The 19,184-nt window shown below is 41.8% G+C and overlaps 1 protein-coding gene and 1 long non-coding RNA gene across 6 annotated transcripts in view; one reads left to right on the top strand and one right to left on the bottom strand.

Annotated features, from left to right (window-relative positions):
- Positions 1 to 1,903: 1,903 nt before the first annotated feature.
- On the bottom strand, positions 1,904 to 13,655 carry TXN (thioredoxin). The gene is made up of 5 exons (XM_081282384.1): positions 13,319 to 13,655; positions 7,300 to 7,404; positions 6,802 to 6,861; positions 2,621 to 2,686; positions 1,904 to 2,118 (listed from the first exon to the last, which is right to left on the bottom strand). The coding sequence occupies exons 1-5, from the start codon at positions 13,340 to 13,342 to the stop codon at positions 2,056 to 2,058; spliced, it is 318 nt and encodes a 105-aa protein (XP_081138510.1). The 5' UTR covers positions 13,343 to 13,655; the 3' UTR covers positions 1,904 to 2,055.
- The window catches only part of LOC308642952, a 1,001,730-nt gene continuing 996,117 nt past the window's right edge, over positions 13,572 to 19,184 (top strand). For 4 of the 5 annotated variants that reach the window (XR_014020670.1, XR_014020671.1, XR_014020672.1 and 1 more), the window contains exon 1: positions 13,572 to 14,134. This is a non-coding gene — a long non-coding RNA (uncharacterized lncRNA). The remainder of the gene's footprint in view (positions 14,135 to 19,184) is intronic. The other variant, XR_014020674.1, reaches the window with a different exon arrangement.

Here is a 19,184-nt window from a genome sequence, read left to right as displayed (position 1 = left end):
TCTCTCTCTTCCTCTCTCACTCTCCTCTCTCACTCTCTCTTTAAAAGAACTGGTATCCAGAATGGATAAAGGATGCCTGAAAATTATAAGGACAGAAGTTAGATCCCCAGAACTTACTTTATAATTGCAATTTCGTTTCCTTGGACCAACATCTCCCCATTCTTCTCAATTACTCGGTCCAGTCTTTTGGTTCCCTTTGCCTCATAGAATACACAGCAACCTATTATCCACTCGCTTGCCTCCTAGCTAGAAAGTAAGCTGCAGGAGGACAGGGAGAGGTCTTGATTACAGTCATATTCCAAGCCAGTACAGGGCTTGGCATCTTATGGGCATTTCTTCAGTTTTGAGAGACCACCTACGTTCATCACTGATTTTAGATGAGGCAAGAAAGCCAGGTAGGGGCCATCATCTTACTACACACTCTGATCCTACACCAAGAGGTACATGTTTGGTGTTGAACTAGTTGTGTCCTGGTGAAGCCAGATTTAAAGTTAGGTAGTCAGTGTAGTTAGATCGGGTCTAATACGGAGTGAAATCTAAAATGGAGGCCATGCTGAGAATGACTCAGGGAAAACAGCACAACTCATGGAATGTTAATGAAGTCCCAAAAAGGCCCTAGGCCAAAGTCCACCTCAAAGAAATGTTAATGGAGCCCAGGAAACAGCCCCCAACAGATTTGGAGATAGCCCATCCCAGAGAAGTGATAAACCCATCCCAAAAGTCCTTCCTGCCCGTTTGGCCCACCTGTGTCCTAACCCTTCCAACCTACATTCCATCACCAAAACTATAAAAAGGGGAAACAACGACACTTCCACGGATTCCACCTCTTGGGTCCCCTTCTTCCTCCGGGAGAAGTCTTTTCTGCTGTCCTTTAATAAACTTCTAATTTCTACTCTGACCTTGCCTCGGCGTGCTTCTTTGGTGTTATTCTTCAGCATCGGGGAAGCAAGGACTCATCACGGGTCAACAGCGGTAACACTGGGGGAGTTACTTAAGCTCTCCGGTCTTCACTGGCAACTGGGGATGACAGAATTAACACCTAACAGGACTGTTACATAGATCAAATTAACAGAAGGCAGATAGATGCCTAGCATATTTTCAATTCTAAATGATCTCCATTATTAAACTTGAAAAACATGTCTTCCAGCAGGCCCCCAGACCCTTGCTGTTTAGGACACAACAGTCTTCTTTGAGTAACTAGCAGTTTACACTTTACCACTCAGGTTGGAGCCTCTATCTGGCCTAAGTCTTTCTTAGAACCCAAAACCTCATGGTAATGTCTGGGGCAACTCCCCTTTGATTGGACTATGAAAAATTTCTAATCAATGTAATAAAACTCTTGTTACCATTAACATAATTAGTGTTGGACTGTGACCTTTGGCACAGGAATCTTATACTAGATATACACACTTCCATTCTGGGTGGACGCCCATGTTCATGCTGACAGCAGAGTAGATTCACCTGCTAGAACAGAGAATATTATCTTCTCTGTTCAGAAAAGTCACAGGATAATAAATTCTAACATACTATTCTGTTTCCTGTATAACCTTAATAAGATTTTTCCAGAAACACGTTGATAGTGATGATTTTTAAAAATCTTCTTAGATAATCGTTGGCTATTAGGTTACTAAAACAGAATACATGAAAATAGATGGGTGGTGTACACATTCCACTACTTGGGAGACTGAAGCAGAAGGACTGACTGCAAGTTCAAGGCCAGCTGGGGCAACTTTGTGAGACTCTTATCTAAAAAAAAAAAAAAAAAAACAAAGCCTGGGGCTAAGGATGTAGCTTAGTGGCTGGTAACTGTGAAGCCTGGATTCGATCCCCCAGAAGTGGGGAAAAATAAAGACATTAGATGGTCCTTTCTTATTAATTTTGAAGACTATTCAGACACACCAGGCAGTTTTAAAAAGGGTAGAATTAATGTTTTATTGTCATTTATAATCAGATGGCAATTGGGTATATAGCTTCCATACTTCATACTTTTTGTAAATTAAAAAAATTACAAGTTTTAAACAGCTGACGGCTGGTTACATTTTTCAGAAAACACGATTAGACAAATTCATTGATGGTGGCTTCGAGCTTTTCCTTATTAGCTCCAGAAAACTCACCCACCTGTGAAGGGAATATTGAATTGTCGTTAGATGTGGCATTACATCTCTACATATGATCACAGAATGAGGGAAGGATGGGGGAAGAAAAAGAAGCTTATTTAAATAAACTTCAATGAATAACAGTTCTTTTAAATTAAAAAGTCAAAAACAAACAACAAAAAGAACAATCTTCAAAGTCAAAAGGCTCAAGTACAAGTTTTCTAGCAGAACTACCTCTTAACAATGATGAACGACCTGTTGATGTTTAAGAAATCCTATATACTTTATGATATAAATATAAAGCACCAATCACAGAGATTTAGAGTCTAGCTCTATCAAAGATCAATTATCAGTTAGGTATCACATTATGTGAGTCAATGAAAAATGACCTATTGGATACTCTTGAATGAAGAAATTAGTGATATGCTTCATCCTAAGAAGGGAAAGTCACTTCTATCATTTTCATTCATATCACATGCCCTCCTTTTGTCCTGCGAGTCTTCTTAAAGGTCAGATGTACATACCTTTTGACCCTTCTTAAAAAACTGGAAGGTAGGCATGCATTTGACTTCACAATCTGCAGCAACGTCCTAGGGGGGAAGGGCAGGTAGCAGGGGAGAAGATTAAAACAAGACTGAGGATTGAGCATTGATGAAACAGTCCCAAATCAAATTCCTTCTCATTATACACTCCATGTCTCTGCATTAAGACAATTTTAGCGATTGTCATGAATGCAATGGCAGCACAAAAGCCAAACTGGTTCTTCTTCAGAAGTAGCAGTTCTTGCTTCTTATTTAGTCTCTCTAGTCTTATTATGGGGTTCCTACTTATGAATATACATATCTGTGCTGATTCAATTTTCTCATCAACTCTAGAATTGCTGAAATAGCATGCTTATTTTAAAGCCTCCAGTTTATTATAAACTATTTTCCAGGGAACTTCTTTCAGTTTACCAGTATTTACCTTGACTTTTGCCAGCTAGCTTAAGACCTTGCTTTAACCAGATCCACTGGCCCTAATCTACCCCATCCTTTGAAAGCACAGGATTTATAGATTTTTTGCATCAATCAAATATTTACTAATATTTAAATAATGTTGAATTATTATTAAAATAATGTTGAATTACTAAAAACTGTGAGCTTTTCCAGGTCCATTTGCTCTATGGCCAAAGAGGGGTAATAATTGTTATGGAAGATTACATAAGATAGAGTATTCACAATGGCTATCATTTCTTCATGTTCAATATTTCCTATGATTTTTATTTTTGTATTTCTTCTAGATTTATTTGAAAATAAATAATGATACAACATTTTAATTCTATGATTAATTATTAATATGTGGCTACATAGACTTGGTTCTACTTTTGGGGGGCTTTCTAGTTTTTTTCCTATGGATCAATGTACTGTGGTTACAGGATCACAATGTTTTAATTAATGCAGTTGATATATATGCTATATTTATGAAGCTGAGGCTAACTTGTCTCCCTAGTTTGTTTTGTAAAAAAAAACTTCCCAGAATTTTCCTAGCAATACTGTTTCAGGACAGCATGATCTGTTTTTGTTGAAAGTGGGTTAAAGTTAGATAAATTTGGGAGTACTGATATTTTAATAATGTCGAATCAATGTCCATGAACACGGCATTATCATCTACTAAAATTATTTTATGGATCCCAGTAAAGTTTGATAGTTCTATTAACTATACTGAATCTTTATTGTCTATTGTTAATGTCTTATTTTTAATTTATTTTGTTGTCCAGTGTTTGTTTTTGCAGTACTGGGGACCCAGGGTCTCATGCTTGGTAAGCAAATGCTCTACCATTGAGCCACACACACCCCAGACCTGCGTCTTTTTTTTTGTACTGGGGATTGAACCCAGAGGTGCTGTACTACTGAGATCATCCCCAGCCATTTTTAAATTTTATTTATTTACGTGAGACAGATTCTCACTAAGTTGCCCAGCTCCAGCCTCACTTTTTACTTTATAGACTACTTGGCTATCCTTATAGTGATTGGAAAGGAATGCACAGTGTAGAAAAATTTTCCTTTGAGCTTTAAAAAAAATTCTTAATCCTAAATTGTTGGTTTTTTTTTTTTCTTTTTTAAAACACCACTCCTTTCTTTAAAAACAGAAACCTGGCCTGGTTCCAATACCACCGTGTTGGAATTTGACAATCTGATAAATGCAACTTTCCACCAGCTGCCCCTGTAGTCAGCACTAAAGTCTGACTACCTGGCAACCATCGACCCATTGTCCAGTTATGGTTTTGCCCAATCTTAGATTTTTATTAGTAAACAGAATAGGACTCTGCTTAACCTTATGAAATTTAATTTCACTGGCTTCTAGGCTAACACTCCACCTCTATCCTTAACTCATTGCTGACTCTTGTTCCAAATAAAATCAAAACACATGGCATTCCAAAAGGTTGCAAAATATTCAGGTCTAAGCTACTTTGTTTCTTGTTTAATTTACGAAATAAGTATCACACCCTGTTGGCTGTCAAAGAAATAGGATCTATTCAAAGGGGGTAGTCCTCATATCTTTTTGTGAACATAAAATTATTTTCCTTGTGTATCACTTTACACATCCAAGTCAGTCTTCTAACTGTCCATTTGCACCTGTTGTATCTACAAGATAATTTCTTCCTAAGAGTTTAGGGAACTAAAAAAACCCCTGTGCTGCTCAATTTTTAGAATAGTGAAGCAAAATTAAAAGGCCCCAATTTGTCAGAGGGTCATTTCAAGTTTTGAAAGACACTTTCAGGGTGATGGCAAGTGTGCCCCAAGCAGACATGAAGGACTTCATGGGAAGTCCCCACCTGTTCTATGCATCCTACTTCCCAAAGGTTCAAGATGGAGGCAGGAAGAGCGCCTGTCTTTGGTAAAGTCTAGGGTGCTGCTCTGCTCGTACATTATATGTCAGCCCACATGCTGCAGTCCTCTCACCTATGCAATGGTGAGTCACTGTGAGCATTTTATGACAATGCATGTGAAGGACCTACCATGGCATCTGGCACATATTATTACTTTCTAATAAAAATTATGTTTTTATGTGATAGAGTCATTAGCATTCAGTTTATGTAGTCCAGTGCCAATTACTCCTGGCTAAAGTGACCATACAGGAAAAAAATGACTAAAAAAAAAAATTAAATGGGGAATAAGAATCCTCCCCCCCCACCTATAAACATGAGCAATTATGCTACCCCCCCCACACACACACACAAAAAAAAAAAAAAAAAAAAAAGAAAGAAAAATTCTGCAATACATCTAGAGCAAAAACTGTACTGAACCATAACATACATTCATTCATTCATTCATTTATTCTATATCTGGTCCCCAAACAGCCTGTTCACAGACAGAGATTGGTACAGTTGAGCATCCGCTATCCAAAATGCTTGGGACCAGAAATGTTTCAGGTATCAGCTTTTTGAACTTTGAAATATTTGCATAGATTTTACTGGTGTCTTTTTTTTTTTTTTTTTTTTTTGGTGATCTGAAAATTTGAAATCCAAATCCACAATTTTTTTGAGCAGATCTCAGTGTTCAACATGTTTTGGCCTTTCAAGCAGAATGTGTGCTTAGGGATATGGAATCAGTCTAATAATAGACAAGATTCACTGGACATCTATGTGCCGGGAAGTATTCTAAGCATTTTATAGAATCCTGATGACGATGATGTTGACCTGACACTGCCATTTTACAGAGGATGAAGCTGAGGCACAGAAAAGATAAATAACTTAACTATGTCTCCATTTCAATGAGAGTCAGAAGTGGGAAATAAAGCAAGCAAGTCTGGGTGGAGGATCCACCCTGTATCGCTACCATAAATGCAAAAGGAAAGATAAATCAGGGGGACACCTAGGAAGGGAAAAAATGTAGTCCAGGGAACAAAACGGGGTAACTGGAGAAGAGTTCATGGAGAAAAGGGGAAGCCTGTGACTGGGGCAGGTGATCTGCTGTAGGCAGACAGCCGAGGCTCCAAGAAGGTGAGAGATGAGCTTGAAGCAGAAGCTGGTGAACCAGGATGAGAACCTAGGTCTAGCACCTTTGTTGCTACATCACACCCTCCCAACTCCGCCTGCCTAAAATGCTCCCACATCTGGTAAAGATGTCCAAAGGTGCTGCATCCTGAACAGGCTTTCCAAGTTCAGTGTACCATGAGAGCAGCGAGGGCCACGTGCTAAGACCTCCATCTGTATCCACCACAAGGCAGCACCCTCTAAAGTGCGATGGAAAGACAGGGGAGTCAGATGACCTCACTTTCAATCTGACCTCTGTCACATACTCTTTTCAACTCCAAAGACAACCTCTCTGTGTGTTTTTTCATTTGTAAAATGGGGATGACATCAGCACAAAGATCTAAATGAATCAATACTTATAAAGCCTATGGATTTAATTATTGTAGTCAATTTCTATTTATTGAGCATTACAGAACGGCAGGTAGAATGTAGGGTTTTAGAAAGTGGGTGAGTGATATGATTCAGAAGCCTTAACATACACCTTATCTGTTTTTATGTTTACTTTAGGATATGATGTACTTAGCTCCTGATATCTAGGATTAGGCCCATAATCATCACCATCACCTATTCTGAAATACAATATTTTAGATAGAATTACAGTTCTACCATTGCTTGATACTTTTTTTATGCTATTCAGAGAAAAAGGCCAACATGAAAAGGTCAGTAGTATCTTGAATTTCAGCTACGTACCTGACAGTCGTCCACGTCTACTTCAAGGAACAACACATTGGAATACTTTTCAGAGAGGGACTGGAAAATTTAAAATGCAAAATCCAAAAAAATTTAGAACTGGATAATGGCAATTGATATACTCAACCTTCTTTTGGAAAGTTAACGAAAGTAGAGACTAATTAAAGATCTAAAAATTTAGCTTAAGAACCAGGTCAGCATAAATAAAATACATTTTGATTTTCCTCATGTAAAATAATCTGGCACATCAACTTTGAGCCAAATTGGGCCCATGTTTCAACTTGAAAAAAAGCTAAACAATTTCAGATAAACAAAATTAACTTCTGAGAGTCGTCTACAACAGGCTACATGCATTGAACCTATATTATTTAAGTTATTATTATTATTTTTTGCTGCTACTTTTAGACTATTGATTCAGCAAAACAAAAACTACCACCCCCAAACACCTCTTCTAGCTTGATAACTTCTGACCCCAAAATACCAAGGGCTCATACTCACATGAAAGAAAGGCTTGATCATTTTGCAAGGGCCGCACCACGTGGCAGAGAAGTCAACTACTACAAGCTTGTCTCCTGCAGAGTTCAAGGCTTCCTGAAAAGCTTCCTACAAAGGGTGGAAGAAAAACAGGCTGAATAGTTTCATTTCCAAAAGTTCTGGAGACTTGATGACACAAGTACAACTCAGAGGTCCTGCTTTCAGCAAATTCCAATAAGTCAAAGAAACCGGGTATGAAGGAATCCTACACCAGCCTTACTGTCACTTGAGAAGATGAAACAAGATACAATGCATAGAGTTCCTGATACTTATGTCTTCACTTTATTTTTTTTGTTGTTGTTGTTAATAAAGTATCGTGAACTAACTTATATTCAAACTAAGCAAATGAAAGGAAAATTAAAAAATAACATTTTTATGCACAATGTTTCCATATCAAATCTAGGTATCTGGTAGACAGTCACTAAATTCTTATGGACTGACAGAGAGTCACTGCAACTGAAGAGGTCACAAGGACACAGATTTTTTTTTTATTGATTTATTTTTAATATAGGATAGTGGGATGCATCGCAATCCATATTATACATATAGAGCACAACTTTCATATCTCTGGTTGTATATAAAGTATATTCACACCAATTCGTGTCTTCATACATGTACTTTGGATAATGATGTTCATCATATTCCACCATCATTTCTAATCCCCTGCCCCCTCCTTCCCTTCCCACCCCTTTGCCTATCCAGAGTTCGTCTGTTCCTCCCATGCTCTCCCTCTCTACCCCACTATGAATCAGTCTCCTTATATCAGAGAAAACATTTGGCATTTTTTTGGGGGGGGATTGGCTAACTTAACTTAGCATTATCTTCTCCAACTCCATGTATTTACCTGAAAATGCTACGACTTTATTCTCTTACATTGCTGAGTAATATTCCATTGTGTATATAAGCCACATTTTTTTAGAGAGAGAGAATTTTTTTTAAATATTTATTTCTTAGTTTTCGGTGGACATAACATCTTTGTATGTGGTGCTGAGGATTGAACCCGGGCCGCAGGCATGCCAGGCAAGCGCTCTACGGCTTGAGCCACATCCCCAGCCCCAAGCCACATTTTTTTTTTTTTTTAATCTATTCATCTACTGAAGGGCATCTAGGTTGGTTTCACAGTTTAACTATTGTGAATTGTGCTGCTATAAACATTGATGTGGCTGTGTCCCTGTAGTATGCTGTTATTAAGTCCTTTGGGTATAGACTGAGGAGAGGGACAGTTGGGTCAAATGGTGGTTCCATTCCCAATTTTCCAAGAAATTTCCATATTGCTTTCCATATTGGCTGCACCAATTTGCAGTCTCACCAGCAATATATTAGTGTGCCTTTTCTCAACATCCTCGCCAACACTTATTGTTGTTTGTCTTCATAATAGTTACCATTGAGACAGGAGATGAAATCTTATATTAGTTTTGATTTGCTTTTCTCTAATTGCTAGAGTTGACGAACATTTTTTCATATATTTGTTGACTGATTGCATATCATCATCTGAGAAGTGTCTGTTCATGTCCTTGGCCCATTTATTGATTGGGTTATTTGTTTTTTTGGCGTTTAGCCTTTTGAGTTCTTTATACACCCTAGAGATTAGTACTTATCTGAAGTGTGAGGAGTAAAAATTTGCTCCCAAGATGTAGGCTTTCTATTCACCTCACAGATTGTTTCTTTTCTGAGAAGAAGCTTTTTAGTTTGAATCCATCCTATTTATTGATTCTTATTGAAGAAGTTGGGGCCTGATCCCACATGATGGAGATAAGGGCCTACTTTTTCTTCTATTAAGCACAGGATCTCTGGTGTAATTCCTAGGTCCTTGATATACTTTGAGTTGAGTTTTGTGCATGGTGAGAGATAGGGGTTTAATTTCATTTTGTTGCATATGGATTTCCAGTTTTTCCAGCACCATTTGTTGAAGAGACTATCTTTTCTCAAATGTATGTTTCTAGCACCTTTGTCTAATATAAGATAATCGTAATTTTGTGGGTTAGTCTCTAAAGGACACAGATTTTAACAATTGAAAATTCACAAGCTACTCCAAAAGAAAAGCTAAGATTTCTGATTAATTTGTCTATGAAAGAATATGCAAAAAGCTAAAAATAAACAAACACCCCTGAAAACTGACCCCCTAACAGTCATTTTCTGTTGGTGTAAGGATATTTTCTTGTTTGTGCGCACATGCATGCATGCATATTGGGTTTCCAGAGCTGAGATGACATTGCACATCAACCTTTGATTTTTTGCCCTTTAGTTCAAAATAATACCCTCATCCTTGCTCATGAAAGAAAATCAGTTTTAGTTCCTCATGAAGAAAATTTTCTGTAGATATTATTTTGCATGAAGAATACATATTAAGGGGCTGGGGTTGTGGCTCAGCGGTAAAGGGCTCACCTAGCACGTGGGTTCGATCCTCAACACCACATACAAATAAATAAAATAAAGGTATCGTGTCCAACTACAACAAAAAAAATAAACATTAAAAAACTCCCAGCAGTAACGATGAAGAGATTGTTTACCACCACCTCCCTGAATTATTTACCAATGGTCTTGATACTGTAACCCTAGGAACCTAACATTCTAGTTACAAGGGACTCATTTTAACAATAGTCAGTGTTGACCAAAACCCAAAACTGGGGCAAGGAAGATAAATCAAAGCACAAACCTCTGTATCTGAAGTCTAGATTTTCTTCAATTTGCAGGTCAAACTGGGTTTAATAAAAAATTAATAACACTCCCTTCCCCCACAAGAATTATATTAGATCTGGTTCAATAAAGAAGGAAAGTAAATGAATAAAACACTGTAAGGTAAAAACACACACCCAAAATAAAAGCCTAATGTGGGTTCCTATGAACTATAGTTATTTTCCTAGATTTTAAATTTCTACCTCATGTTTTTGGAATGGTGTGCTTCAGTAACTTTTTCAGTTACGCAGGCTCATCTACCCCACTTTTGGATGTGGAGAGATCTGGGCATGTGGGGTGGGGGATAGGGATGCAGCAGAGAGTAAAAGAAAGAAATCATTTTTCCAAGCCACTACTGATTGTTCCAGATAAAATTACTTCAGAGACTTCCCTAGGATGATTTTCAGGTCTAACAAGGTTTCTTTTTTGGGCAATGATTTGGTTCACTATACCACATCCATACATGCACATAACACAATCTGATCAACTCATTCTTCTTTTTTTTTTTTAATGTTTTAAAGTTGTAGATGGACACAACATCTTTATTTTGTTTATTTACTTGTATGTGTCGCTGAGGATTGAACCCCATGCCTCACACATGCTAGGAAAAATACTCTACCAACTGAGCTACAATCCCAGCCCTGATCAACTCATTCTTTACTGCAAGAATCTGGTAAGACAGTACAAAAGATGAAGAAGTGACCTTGATCAAAAACTTGATGAGATTAACTTTCAAGATGGAAAGTACCATATTTTAAACATCCTCAAGGATATCCCCAAACAGTTCTGAATCCAATTCAAGCAAAACTACCTAAAATTCCGACAAGAGCTTCTGGCTTAAGTGAACATAAGCTACAGAGCCAGGTTTATGTAGATTTCTCATTAAGATTCTCTTCTGACCTAACTTTGCCTACAATAGATTCAGCTTGAAAATTATTCAAGATTACCTTATGAAAAAGCAAATCACAAATTTTAGCTCCCAGAAACTAACAATCATGATTGATAAATGTTCCCATGACTGACACAAATAACCTGGAAACAAAACATAAGGTACATAAAACAAAAGTAGAGTCTAACACCTCTTTTCCAAAACACATTCAATTCCAAAAGTGATAAGCATGAGAAGTTTGAAAAGCATTTAATGAAGTGCTTTATGTGTAGGAGTTCAAGAAATGGTAGTTGTCATTTTTAAAAAAGAAAAAAATTGTGGGTAAACTACAACTTCTGATTTCTTCTTCTTCATTGCATCTACGGCCCATTATTGCACTCATGTCTGGAACAGGCCCCATACTACCTACACAGTGCCTCAGAAACAGTTGCTCTGGATGGCCAATGGTACTGACTTTAACACACCAGGATGAAAACATTTAGAGTTGGGTATGGTGGTACATACATTACCTGTAATCTCAGTGACTCAAGAAGCTGAGGCAGGAGGTTTGAAAGTTTGAGGACAGCCACAGCAACTTAGTGAGGCTCTAAGCAACTGAGCAAGATCCTGTCTCAAAATACTCAAAAAAAGGACTGAGGGTGTAGCTCAGTGGTTAAGTATCCCTGGTTCCAATCTCGAGTACCAAGATAAACAAGTTATTTAAAAAAACAAAAACAAAACCCTGATTGCCATGCCCTTGAACTCAAGCTGTGGTGTTTTCTTAAGTAACAAATGTCTTGTCACCTTTGTACACCTTTCTTAACTAGACAGAGAGGAGGGTCATAACTAACATGGTTACAACAGGGAAGGTCAGAGCAGGTATTCCCTAGGAACCAAAAGCAACTTCCTGTTCCTAGTTGGGTGGGTTTGTAAGCAAACTAACCCAGGCCACTCCAAGGTCTTCTGGCTCCATAATGAGTTCCACCAGCTTGGTTATACTGAGGTTGCCAGATGCTTAAGAACAAACTCTGCCTTCCCTTCCTTTCCCAGGCACAGGCTGTGTTACACAGATATTGAAAAATGTATATGGAACAAAATGCACTATTAAGGATCTCCTATCTACAAATGGGGGGAGGGTTGCTGTTTTTTAAAAAAACAAGGATTATGATAATAAAAAAATTAAAGACAAGATGACAAACAATAACCAAAGGAGGCTGAGATTTACTAATAACCAAAGTAACAAATGGATCAGAGACCATCACACACATTGCATGTAACAACTTCTGTTTCTGAGGCCCATCTGCACCAAACAGGTACTCGGAGCGCCAAGATTGCCTTCCTTTGCCTTCTCAGGGTGCGCGGGTGTGGAGAGAGTACCTCAGGGTAAATGATCTCAAGGGCTCTGCCATCTATCAAACTTCTCCCACTCACTTTCTGTCTCTCCTTTTAACAAACAGTTCCGATTGGCTACAGTACAGACATTATATGTCAGGCTCTGGGTTTTCCAATCAGGAGGAGATTCACCTCGCAATAACTTTCGAATACCGGAACACTTTTTCCCTTGGGCATGTTTAAAAGGACAGTACCACTAGTTGGTACCCGAAGGCCGATGAGCTTACAGCCGGACGCAGCTACTCCAGGTTCCGGCAAAACCTGAAGGTGGGCGAACCACTGCTGGGTAGGGCAATCGAGGCCCCGGGCCCAGCCTTGGGGACTGAGTCATTCCAAAGCCAGCGCTGCCGGAAACACGCCCTGCGCCGCAGGAGGAGGAGTCCCGCGGGCGCGGCCTGGACCTCACTTCCTTGGAGCCACCTGGGGCACGTTCCTGAGGGTCTCCAGCAGGGAAAGGTCTGTCCACTTTGTGTGGAAGAGGAACGCGTCCTGCTTGGGGCCGGACACTGATGTAACAGATGGGGTCTCCGGCCTAGACCTGCTTTCAAGGGGGCTCCCGCACCCCACGAGGGTGGATTACACTGCATACGGAGAGCGTGGTGACCAGCGACCTCGCGCCTTCTCCAATGGCCCCTTCATCTCCTTGCCTGGATCCGTATCTGGATGCAGATAGGGGCTAAGGGCGGACCCTGTCCATCCCCTCTCCTTCCTCCAATCGGGGTTTTCAGGGTTTGCGGGTGCAAGAGGTGCAGTATGGGTACCCCCAGGCGCTGCACGCGTGTTACCTCCACAGTGCCCAGGGTACAGACTGGGCTGGGCACCCCAATCCCGCCCTCCAGGGGGCCTTCGCCCCTCTCCTCCCCTCCCCCAAGGCATGTTCGGCAATCTCGGGCGCGCCTAGGGCCCGGCTACTCTCAGTCCCAGGCCGAGCCACCGCGTCCCCTTTCCCCAAGGATGCGGAGAGGCGGCCTCCCCACCTCCCGGCGCAGCGCCTTCCCCAGCTACAGAGGCTGCGCTTGCGTGCTGGCCTTTTCCGGGCGCACGTACCTTGCTTTCGATCTGTTTCACCATTTTGGCTGTTGGGGGGAATCTGACAAGAGACGGCTGCAAACGATGTAAACGAATGCAAGGCGCCGGACAGAGCTGGGAGGCGAGCGCGCAGCCCGCCTTCGCTTTATAGCGACAGGGCGGGGCGCCGCGGGGTGGAGCGCGCGCGCGCGTCTTGCGTGTAGCGGGGGCGCGCCCGCTTTGGCCTCCCGCGCTCACCAAGGCTCCGCGGCCGGCTCCGCCCTCGCCCCCGTCTCCCGGAGCCGGGCGGGGGCGGGGCCTCGGCTGGCGCAGGCGCCGAGCGGAGCTTCTGGGCCCGCCCCCCAGCTTGATCCTGAGACCTAGGCGCCACGCTGCCCTTGCCCGGCTGGAAATGATCTACGGAACTGGTGGAACGACCTAGAGGGACTTGCACTGCGCACGGCGGTGGGAGGCGGTGGGCTATCCCAGAGCCACAGGGTCCCTCCGTGGCCACTTGGGAAGGCGTCATCCATCCTAAATTGAACACGCCCAGGCTGGAAATATGTCCAGTCCTGGGACCGCCCAGGCAGGGCTGGATTCCTCGAAAAGGCTGGCTTTGCTTGGGCTCCCCAGCACCGTGTGCCCCATAAAGTGCTGAGTAACGATGACTAGGAAGTGTCTGTGTGAGCGCCCTTGCCTCCTTTCCGGATTTTACCGCGACAGTTCTCTTCTTTCTTCCTCTTCTTTCACTTTCACCGATGAACCCACTGCTCCAAAGTGACACATCAGTTTAGTACTCTAGACGGCCGGGCGACTGGCTGGGCTCTTGACCAGCAGACAGTTGCGTGGTGAGATGTAAGTGCAGCCGGAATGAGCTCTGCAATTTTGTTATACAGTTGTAACGCCGGGCAGGGCCTGATCTCAGGGGGTCACAGTTTTGCTTTTTGTAAAATGGGAAACATGATGGTCTCTATCTTATGGTGGTGGTGTTCTGAGGGATTAAGTGCTCATAAAGCGATTAGGACAGTGCTTGGCACATAGTAAGCACTCAGTAAATCGTTCTAATTATAGCCGTTGTGCATACTAATTAGGCTTGCTTGGTATCTTGAGCCGCCTGACTTGGCTATCTTATATCTTATATTTACACAGTGTTTTCTAATCCAGGACCACTGAAACAGTTTGTATTGATACAGGGATGCATGTGCAGGTTGGGTCTGGGGATCTGGGGGTTGTGTAAGATAAGTCTGTTAGCTGGTGTTGTGAAGCTGGGAGTGCCTGTCAAGAGCCGGAAGTAGAGGTGGAGCAGCTGTTGTGCTGGAGAAGAATGAGAGCCAGAAGCCTGGGAGGGAAATCCTTGAGGGCTTTTCAGAGCTGAGCAGCTGTGGATGAAGCTACAGCTAGGTGCCCTTGGATGGGGGTGGTGAAAACAACTCCTGGATTCCCCCTCCCTGCTCTTTCAAACAGAAAGGAAGGAAGAAAACCAGAGTTTTTGAAACAGTTTTGCAAAATTTATAGAAGGCTGAGTAGTTTGGGGTCATAGGTGAAGACATGCACAAGGGACACATACTAAGGACTGTCTAACACACAGGGAGAACGAACTGCCCTGAATGCAGCAACCATTACAAACAGAGTATGGACTGCTGTGGCAGGAGGAGTCCCACGGAGCACTAGGGGAGCCGAATCTGTAACTTGCCCTTCTACCACTGGGTTCTCAGTCCAGCTGCAGTCCCCTTCTCTGGCTTATCTATTAGTTGGTGAATTTGTATATGCAATGACAACAAATCGCTGAGCTCTAGGAGAGGAGCTGTAGAGATCTCTGATGGCATCCAGGACACCCTCAGCTGACATCTCTATGGCAACTTCCCACATGCCCGGTGACTCAGTTGCAGGAAGTGCTGACTCCCTCTCACCTCCACAGAACCAATATAAACTGGAGTAGATGAGGCAACAAATAATAGAGAATAAGGAACTGGGAGTCTGGACTGCAATTAACTCTCATTCTCATCCTCACTTGGGTAACTCTAGGCCAGTGTAAATAGCCTTTCTGTGTCTCAGCTTCCTCATCTGTGATGGGGATAATAGCACCTTGTGCTGTTACAAGGGTTGAGTGAGCTAAAATACTGTATATGTACTTTGAACTGGGCCTGGTAGGTAGTGTATGCCACATGAACTATGTATACAAGCTGTTGAGCAGGGGAACCCAACTGGAATGATGTCAGAGCTCGGGTGAAATGGGAGACTAAAACAGGTGTTACTCCTGAGTAAATTAAGTGATCAGGAAATGATGATCAGTGAGCTCTGTAACATGATTCTCAAAGGAAGAAGAGAATCATATCTCCAAGGGTGGAAGAAAAGGGCTAGATCTGGTCCTAAGAAGCAAGTGCCCCTTCCCCCAGGGCCACGGGAAACTGAGTCCTTAGGATTTCATTTGTAGGCACAGGAAACTTGTTTGGGACAGCCCAGAGTGGAACCCATTTGGGCAGAGAAGTTATAGGGGCAAGAGGAGGAAGAAATGGGAAGGGGAATAAAAAGGTCCTTACTTGGGGAATTGGCTTCATATATGAATCAGAACTCCGAGTTGCAAGGAAATCTAGCTAAAACAGTCATAAACCCAAAAGAGAATTAGGAACTCCTATTGTCAGCAGCTCTAGTTGCCTAAAACTATCATGGAGCACCATTTTGATTGTTTTATTCTCAGGTAGGCTGTCGGCCTTACCCAAGAGTGGCCCAGTCAGTGCCAGGCTTCAGTTCCTTTGATTGGGCATCTCTGCGGGAATAACATCCTTCTCATTCTAAATGTCCCAAAGGTTGATCTTCATTGATTGGCATGGGGGGGGGGGTGCGCAGAACAAGGTGGAGTTAACCTTGCTTGAACTGTTGGATCAGTAGAGAAAATCTAGGGGATTACCAGTGAAGGGGAGATGGATACTAGAGGAGCAAAAAGGATGTTTTCATGTTGTCAAGAAGAGCAGAAATAAGCCAGGCGCAATCCTGTAATCCCAGCAGCATGGGAGGCTGAGGCAGGAGGATCAGGAGTTCAAAGCCAGACTCAGCAAAAGTTAGGCGCTACGCTATGCAACTCAGTGAGACCCTGTCTTTAAATAAAATACAAAATAGGGCTGGGTGGGGCTGGGGTTGTGGCTCAGTGGCAGAGCGCTTGCCTCACACATGTGAGGCACTGGGTTCTGTCCTCAGCACCACATAAAAATAAGTAAACAAAATAAAGATATTTTAAAAAAAATAGGGCTGGGACATGTGGCCCAGTGGTCAAATGCCCCTGAATTTAATCCCCAGTACCAAAAACAAGGAGGAGGAGGAGGAGGAGGAGGAGGAGGAGGATGGGTGATGAGCTTGCTTCAGGTTTCTGAGTCAGCTCAGTCTGAGGCTCCATGAGAGACAGGAGAACTAGATTGGCTATCTTTGTTTGGGGACTCAGCCTAGTTTGAAGGGAACACAACCACAGGGCTTCTGAAGCAAGCTTTTCTCAGATCTCAGATTTCTTTTTTTTTTTTGTGGGGGGTTGGGAGGGTGGGTACCAGGGATTGAACTCAGGGGCACTCAACCATTGAGCCACATCCCCAGCCCAGTTTTGTATTTTATTAGAATTGGGTCTCACTGAGTTGCTTAACCCCTCGCTGTTGCTGAGATTGGCTTGAACTCGAGATCCTTCTGTCTCAGCCTCCCAAACTGCTGGGATTACAGGCTTGCGCCATCTCGACCAGCTCAGGTCTCAGATTTCTTTGACCACTTAATTTGACGTACCTGGAACTGATGGATGATACTAGAGAGTCCTGGAGCACACCCAGACAGACCTGGGGAGATCACAGTGTTTTGAAGTAGATTTTGGAACCATATTTAAAAGAGTTGAGATGAGGACATAAAATAAGAGACATGAAATAAGTTCAAAGTACTATGATAAAACGGTAGAAGGAAAAGCAACAAATAAATACTTGTGGGAAAATCCTTATGTCAATTCAGAGCCAGAGCCAGGTGTGTCTCCTTCTGCTCAAGGTCCCCTTGGGAGATAGCTACTATGTTCCCCATTTTGCAGGGAAGAAAATGAAATTCAAAGAGGTCATTTCATCATACCAAGAGCTCACTGATTTTTTGTTGTTGTTGTTATTGGTACCAGGGATTAAAATCAGTGGTGCTTAACCTCTGAGCTTCATCCCCCACCTTTTTATTTTTTAATTTTGAGACAGGATCTCCTTAAGTTGTATGGGTCCTTGATGACTTGCTGAGGCTGGCTTTGAACTTGCAATCCTTTGGTTTCAGCCTCCCCAGCTACTGGGATTAAAGGCATGCACCACCACCACACCTGGTTTTGCCAATTCTGCTCTATTCATGGAGAAAAAGAAGAACCAGGACGATCTTCCAGCTCATTCACAAATCTCGAATTCCCTTCATTTCACCAGTTAAAAAACACCTAACATCCTTTATGCTAGTTTCTGACTACCATAGATTACAGTAGTCTAAATATAAACTGTTTGGATTTTAAAAAGTAGTTGACACATAAATATATATCACACTTTCCATGCACAGTATGTTTTTCCTTTCCTTTCCTTTTGGGGTGCTGAGAATGGAACCCAGAGCCCTGTGCATGCTAGCCAAGTGCTCTATCACTGAACTACATCGAGCCTCTCAATGCTATTTTATTTATTTTTATTAGAACATTATAGTTATACATAATAGTTGGGTTCATTTTGACAAAATCATACATGTGTGGAATTTGATTTACTCTAATTGGTCCCTGGTGCCTCCTCTTTCCCTTTCCTTCTCTGTCCCCCAGTTCTCCTCTACTGATCTCCCTTTTGCTCATTTATTTATTTATTTTTGATTGGTGCTTTATGCATATACATAAAGATGGAATTCACTGTGATATATTTATATATGCACATAATGCTAAGTATTTTAATCAAGTTTCAGATAATATAATAACCCCTGTGAATAATTGATCTACACACTACTGCTTGTTGTATTCCACTGTGCACCTTAGAACCCTCTGGGTTTGGTAAACACCATTGTATTCTCAGATTTTTTTTTTTTTTTTTTACTTTAAGCTTATCTCAGTGTATGTCACAGTATGACCTGCAACCCCCCCACCCCCACCCCCGGCCCTGTATACCACGGCCAGAAAGTCTGGAAAATGCTTTCCATTGCTGCTTCCAGACTTCTTCAAAAATCCCACAGAGGCCATCCATGGTGACATAACCCTGTAATCCCAGAGACTCAGGAGGCTTAGGCAGGAGGATGACTAGTTCAAGGCCAGCCTTGGTAAATTAGTGAGACCCTGTCAAAATAAAAACTAAATAAAAAGGACTGGGGATGTAGCTCAGTGGTAGAGTGTTGCTGGGTTCAATCCCTAGTATCACAAAAAATAAAAACAAAACATTAAAAGATAAAAAACAGAGGGAAAGGGAGGGAGAAGGGGAATAGCAAGGATGGTGGAAGGAGACGGTCATCATTATACAAAATACATGTATGAAGATGTGAAAAAACAGATAAAAAACAATTTCATGAACTTCAGGGGAAAACTTCATTATTGTTGTTGTTATTATTTCATCTTATTATTTTGGACCAAGAATTGAAAATGGGTGGTTATCCACCGAGCCATATCCCCAGCCTCTTTATCATCATCATCATCATCATCATCATCATCATCATTGTAATTTGTTATATATGACAGCAGAATGCATTACAATTCATATTATACATATAGAGCACAATTTTTCATGCCTCTGGTTGTATGCAAAGTAGAGCCACACTATTCATGTCTTTATACCTGTGCTTAGGGTAATGAAGTCCATCTCATTCCACCATCTTTTCTACCCCTATTCCCCCCTCCCTTCCCCAACTTCCCCTTTGCTCTAGAGTTTGTCTAATCCTCCCATGCTCCTCACCAACC

Source organism: Spermophilus citellus (genome assembly GCF_964194105.1).
Source record: "Spermophilus citellus genome assembly, chromosome: 2".
Classification (NCBI taxonomy): Eukaryota; Metazoa; Chordata; class Mammalia; order Rodentia; family Sciuridae; genus Spermophilus; species Spermophilus citellus.
Note: the sequence above shows the minus strand (reverse complement) of the source record. Positions and strands in the feature narration are given on the sequence as shown.